The following is a 5,971-nucleotide window of genomic DNA, read 5'->3' as shown; positions in this document are numbered from 1 at the left end:
TGTCCACCCGCCACCCCCCACACACAGTTTGGAGCCCCCTTGTCCCTGCCCTCGGCTCACAGCTGCGAAAGGTACCCCACCCTGAGGAGCCCCAGGCCAGCCCCCTACCCCAGTCCTTATGGGCATCGCAACAGCTCACCAAGTAAGTGGAGCCCCGTGCTTGGGGCTGGGGGTGCGGGAGGGGGCTGCTATAAGACCAGTCCTTGGGAATCACTGCTCTGGGGGGCTGGGCCAGGGGTAGGGGTTGTCAGTCTGGAATGAGAGAGAGAGAGAGAGAGAGAGAGAGAGAGGGAAAGAGAAAGACCAGAGCACTGCTCAGCTCTGGCTGGTCATGGTTCTGGGGACTACACTTGGGACCTCAGAGCCTTAGGCATGAAAGGTTTTTTTTTAATTTTTTTAAAAATGTATTTATTTATGAGAAATATAGGAGGAGAGAGAAAGAACCAGACATCACTCTGGCACATGTGCTGCCAGGGATCAAACTTGGGATCTCATGCTTGAGAGTCCAAAGCTTTATCACTGTGCCACCTCTTGGACCACTGTTAATTTTTTTTTTAATTGAGAGACAGATCATTAATTTTTTAAAATTATCTTTATTTATTATTTATTGGATACCAACAGCCAGAAATCAAGAGTGAAGGGGGAGACAGAGAGGGAGAGTGACAGAGAGACACCTGCAGCCCTGCTTCACCACTCATGAAGCTTTCCTCCTGCAGGTGGGGACCGGGGGCTTGAACCTGGGTCCTTGCACACAGTAACATGTGCACTCAACCAGGTGCACCACCATCTGGCCCCAGGCATGAAAGTTTTTTTGCAGAGTCATGATGCTGTGTCCCCAGCCCCATTTCATGCATTTTAAAAAAGGATTTATCAATTTTTTAAATGTTTTTTTTTTAATTTTTTATTATCTGTATTGGATAGAAACAGCCAGAAATTGAGAGGGAAGGGGGAGAAGGAGAGAGAGTGAGACAGAGAGACCCCAGCTGCCCTGTGTCACCACTCTCGAAGTTTCCCCCCTGCAGGTGGGGACTGGGGCTTGAACCTGGGTCCTTGTGCAGTGTAATGTGTGCGCTCAACCAGGTGCGCCACTGCAAGGCCCCAGGATTTATCAGTTATTAGAGGTTGCAGCTCCCCTCACATGCGGTGCTGGGGATTGAACCTGTGGCCTCTGGGAGCTTGGACACCAAGTCCTGTGCTCTGAGCCACCTCCTGGCTGGGCCACACGCACACTGGCTCTCAGTATGTGTGTGCGAGGGGTCTCTGACTGCAGCTTTGGGGATCCTGAGTGACAGTGCTCTCCCCCCACCCTCTCAGCTTACCCTGACAGCTCGTCTGCCTGTCTGTCCATGCTGCAGCCCCCAGACAACTGGGCCAGCCTGGGAATGCCCACCCACACAGGCATGCTCCCCATGGGGGCCAGTGCCGGCCCCCCTGGGGGCTCCAGGTAACCATTTCCCCCACCAGTGTTTGTGGAGGGTGGGGGGTCTCGGGATTCTGCTGCAGCCAGACCTTGTCTCATTGCTGGGGGTGCCCACCTTTTCCTAGGGACCTGGGGAGCCTCTGGGGGGCAGGGTGGGCACAGAGCTGGGACCCTGTCTGCTTAGGGTTACCCCTGGGGCTCAGTGCCTCTCTTCCAGTCCAGTGCTTGTCCAGGGTTATCACTGCTGTTGCACTGTGAATCTTCTCTTGCTGCTCCTAGCAGCCATTCCCCCCCTTTTATTTCTTTCTATTTTATTCAACACAACAAAGAGAAATTGAGAGGAGGAGGGGAGGAGGGGAGGTAGAGACAGAGACACCTGTGGCCCTGCAGGTGGGGAGTGGGGGCTCGAACCTGGATCCTTGTGCACTGTAATGTGTGTGCTCAACCAGGTACCCCAGCACCCGCTCTCTGCTCAGAGGTTCATGAAGCCACAGGAAACTCCGATCCTTCCTCTCCCCAAGGATGAGATGCTAGGCACCCCAACCTCAGGTGTCTTTTTGGGGTGTTGGGGCACTCATTCAGATGTGGGCGTTTCCAGAACTTCTCGGAGCCCAGGAGGAAGGACGTTAATGTGAAGGTTGCTGGCAGGCGGGTCCTGGAGGGACCGCTCTGTTCTTGGCTCACATGTGCCCGGGGGCTCAATGTCCTGGGCTGCTCGCTGCTCTGATTATATAACGGTGCTTGTCCATGGGAGGACAGCGTCACGAGAAGGCTGCTGTGCTCTGTGTGGTGCTGGGGTGCTGGGGATCGAACCTGGAGCCTCGGGCCTGCAAATCCTGAGCTCAGGCTGAGTCTTGGGCAGCTAAACTTCCAGCTTCTCTGCCTGAAAGTGTGTGTGTTGCAGGGGGAGGCAGGGAGCTGACTGTGGAGGGCCAGAGAGGCAGCAGGGAGGGCTCAGGCTGCCCCCTGTCCCTGCCCCGGGGTGCCCACCTCTAGCCCACCTCTGCCCCCTTTCCCTTGCAGCCAGTACCCCAGCCTGTGGCCTGTGAGCAGTGGCGGCGTGACTCCTGGCCCACAGACGGCAGGGGTCTCCGGGGGGCTGGTGCCCCAGTTCTTCCGAGGCTCCCCTACGCCCACGGCGCCCCTCGGCCATCCGTCCTCGGCCCCCTCATCATCCGGGTCTCCGCTGTACGAGGGGGCCCCCACAGCCACAGACCCAGACAGCCTCCTGAGCTCCTGGACACCGGTGCCTCCGCCCTCGCTGTGAGCCCGTCGGGCCCGAGAGACAGTGACAGCCTGCTGGGGACACCTCTCTCTGGTGCCCGGGGGCAGGCTCTTGGGAGACGGGCAGGAGAGTGCCCCTCCTGGGGGTGCAGCTGGGTGGCTTATGTGCTGCAGGTGGACTCAGGAGTGATGTTCTGTGCGTCGGTCTCTGAGAGCTCACAGCCAAATGCAGGTGCCAGGGCCTCTCCTGCAGCTGGCACAGGCCTCCCCTTGCAGACCTGCAGCAGAGCAGGCCACGCAGGAAGGATGGTGCAGGCCCCCGTGAAGAAGGAACTTGCGCCTGCACGTAGGAGCCCAGGAATGTGCTGAGTAGTGGGTACCCCCTTGTCTACAGCCAGGCCAGCACCGCAGCCCAGGGTCTCCCTTCCTCAAAAGCAGCCCAGACAATCAACAGGAAGTGCTTCCTGCCAAATAAAAGCTGTGTATGCCAAGCGTGGCTTAAGGCTCATCTCCTTTCTCTTGGGTCTGTGTGTATGTGACAGAGGGAGAGAGAAGGAGGCGGGAGAGGGAGAAGGGAAGGAGTGGGGTAAGGGAGAGAGGCTTTGCTGTTGCTGACAGCTGACAGGGTCAGGTGATGGCACATCTAGTCAAGCACACACATTGTAGTGGGCAAGGACCCAGGTTCAAGCCCGTGGTCCCCACCTGCAGGGGAAAAGCTTCACTGAGTGGTGAAGCAGGGCTGCAGGCATCTGTTTCCCCTTACCTCTCAATTTCTCTCTGTCTCTATCCAATGATAAGTAAATACAAATATTAAGGAAGGGAGCCATGTGGTGGCGCAGCGGGTTAAGCGCACATAGTAGAAAGAGCAAGGACCGGTGTAAGGATCCCGGTTCCAGCCCCCGGCTCCCCACCTGCAGGGGAGTCAATTCACAGGCTGTGAAGCAGGTCTGCAGGTGTCTGTCTTTCTCTCCCCCTCTCTGTCTTCCCCTCCTCTCTCCATTTCTCTCTGTCCTATCCAACAACATCAATAACAATAATAACAACGTGCCTTGCCCCAAAGTAAAGGACTCTGGGGGATGGAGGGGCTTTCAGGTCCTGGTGCTGATGGTGGAGGAGGACCTGGGCTGGGGGGAAGAGTGTTTTGCAGAAAAGTGAGAAATATGACACATGGACCAGCAACTGTATTTGCTGTGAACCATTAAACCCCCAATAGAAAAAGTAACAAAGGGGGCCAGGCGGTAGCGCAGTGGGTTAAGCACACATGGCACAAAATGCAAGGACCGGCGTAAGGATCCCGGTTTGAGCCCCCGGCTCCCCACCTGCAGGAGTCACTTCACATGCGGTGAAGCAGGTCTGTAGGTGTCTGTCTTTCTCTCCCCCTCTCTGTCTTCCCTCCTCTCTCCATTTCTCTCTGTCCTATCCAACAACAAAAATAATAACAACAATAAACAACAAGGGTAACAAAAGGAAAAAAAAATGGCCTCCAGGAGCAGTGGATTCATGGTGCAGGCACCGAGCCCCAGCGATAACCCTGGAGGCAAAAAAAAGAAGAAAAATTAACAAACAACATTTGAACAAGGAGAAGCAGCCGGGGTCCAAGGCTAGAGAGAGCCTGCAGGGGTCACTCTGCAAGGGGAGTTGTCAGCAGTGACTGGGGGACAGCTCATGTGCTGAGCCAAAGACACAGGAAGTTTGATTGACTGATTTTTATTTAATTAAAATTTTTATACATTTATTTATTCCTTTTTGTTGCCCTTTTTTATTGTTGTTGTAGTTATTATTGTTATTGTTATTGATGTCATTGTTGTTGGATAGGACAGAGAGAAATGGAGAGAGGAGGGGAAGACAGAGAGGGGGAGAGGAAAGACAGACACCTGCAGACCTGCTTCACCACCTGTGAAGCGACTCCCCTGCAGGTGGGGAGCCGGGAGCTCGAGCCGGGATCCTTCCATCGGTCCTTGCGCTTTGTGCCACGTGCGCTTAGCCTACTGCACTACCGCCCAACTCCCTGATTGATTTTTTTTTTTAAAGCAAGAACTGGAGCTGGGCTTATAGTTGGGTTGTATCTTTGACTCCAAAGTAAGTCATTAAAAAAACAATCATAAATAAAGCAAGGAAACTCAGTGGTAAATAATAACCATTATTTTACTTTCTTTTTATTTGTTTAATTTTTTTATTGGGGAATTAATGTTTTACATTTGACAGTAAATACAATAGTTTGTACATACATAACATTTCCCAGTTTCCCATATAACAATACAACCCCACTAGGTCCTCTGTCATCCTTCTTGAACCTGTATTCTTCCCCCCCCCCCCATCCCAGAGTCTTTTACTTTGGTGCAATACGCCAATTCCAGTTCAGGTTCTACTTGTGTTTTCTCTTCTGATCTTGTTTTTCAGCTTCTTTATTTTTTTAATTGCCTCCAGGGTTACCACTGAGGCTCAGTGCCAGCACTACAAATCCACTGCTCCTGGCTGTGGCCACCCCCACCCCCTTTTTTTCTTTCTACTTTATTTTTATTTGATAGGACAGAGAGGAATTGAGAAGGAAGGGGGAGATAGAGAGGGAGAGAGAAAGTTAGACACCTGCAGCCCTGCTTCACCGCTCATGAAGCTTCTCCCGTGTAGGTGGGGAGCCCGGGGCTCAAACCCAGATCCCTGTGCCTGGAGGTATGTGTGCTTAACCGAGTGTACCACTGCCCGGACCCTTTTATAATAGCAATCATCATACTAATAACAGCACACAGGTGACATAATAAAGACGTAAAAAAACAAAAACCTGACCCACGAGCTGAATCTGACTGTATGTTCATCAGGGCCTTGTTCAAATGAACACTCACGGAGGACCCAGCTCTAAAAACAGGAACAAGGGAGAATTGTGATTACAAAGATGTTTGCTGCTGTGGGGAGCAGACCCTGAGAAAACAAACAGCACAAATGAAAGCAAAGGGACTTACATGGAGATATTCACAGTGAGAAGCTGGGACTTTGATCAGGTAGAGACTCCAGGCCGGAGTCCTGGGATGTCTGTTCCCAGGTGTGAGCACCAGGAGAGACCCTCCCTGCAGAGTTTGGGAGAAACACCCCCACCCAGGCCCCCTGTTTCCTTGGAGACTTTGCTAGAATTGATCTGCCTGAGAAGCTTCTGGAAGGCACCCCTCCCTCCTTCCAGCCCCCACGGCTGCCCTCCCTCCACTTGAAAGGGAAGGTTGATGGAGGGAGGGGACTCGGCAGGACCTTCCTTGACTCAGGTGTAAAAGCTTCCAGACATCAAACGCCAGGACAATTGGATCTTCCCGAGGTGTTGTAAAGCTCCCCAGACTTCCC

The 5,971-nt window shown here is 53.2% G+C and overlaps 1 protein-coding gene across 3 annotated transcripts in view; it reads left to right on the top strand.

Annotated features, from left to right (window-relative positions):
* TBXT (T-box transcription factor T) overlaps positions 1 to 3,084 on the top strand; it is an 11,300-nt gene extending 8,216 nt beyond the window's left edge. For 2 of the 3 annotated variants that reach the window (XM_060205057.1, XM_060205056.1), the window contains exons 6-8: positions 1 to 142; positions 1,315 to 1,444; positions 2,444 to 3,084. The exon at positions 1 to 142 is cut by the window's left edge. In XM_060205057.1, the coding sequence (XP_060061040.1) occupies positions 1 to 142; positions 1,315 to 1,444; positions 2,444 to 2,687 (516 nt within the window). In that variant the 3' untranslated portion in view covers positions 2,688 to 3,084. The remainder of the gene's footprint in view (positions 143 to 1,314; positions 1,445 to 2,443) is intronic. The other variant, XM_060205058.1, reaches the window with a different exon arrangement.
* The last annotated feature ends 2,887 nt before the right edge of the window (positions 3,085 to 5,971 follow it).

The sequence above is a fragment of the Erinaceus europaeus genome, chromosome 13, assembly GCF_950295315.1.
Source record: "Erinaceus europaeus chromosome 13, mEriEur2.1, whole genome shotgun sequence".
Taxonomy (NCBI): Eukaryota; Metazoa; Chordata; class Mammalia; order Eulipotyphla; family Erinaceidae; genus Erinaceus; species Erinaceus europaeus.
Note: the sequence above shows the minus strand (reverse complement) of the source record. Positions and strands in the feature narration are given on the sequence as shown.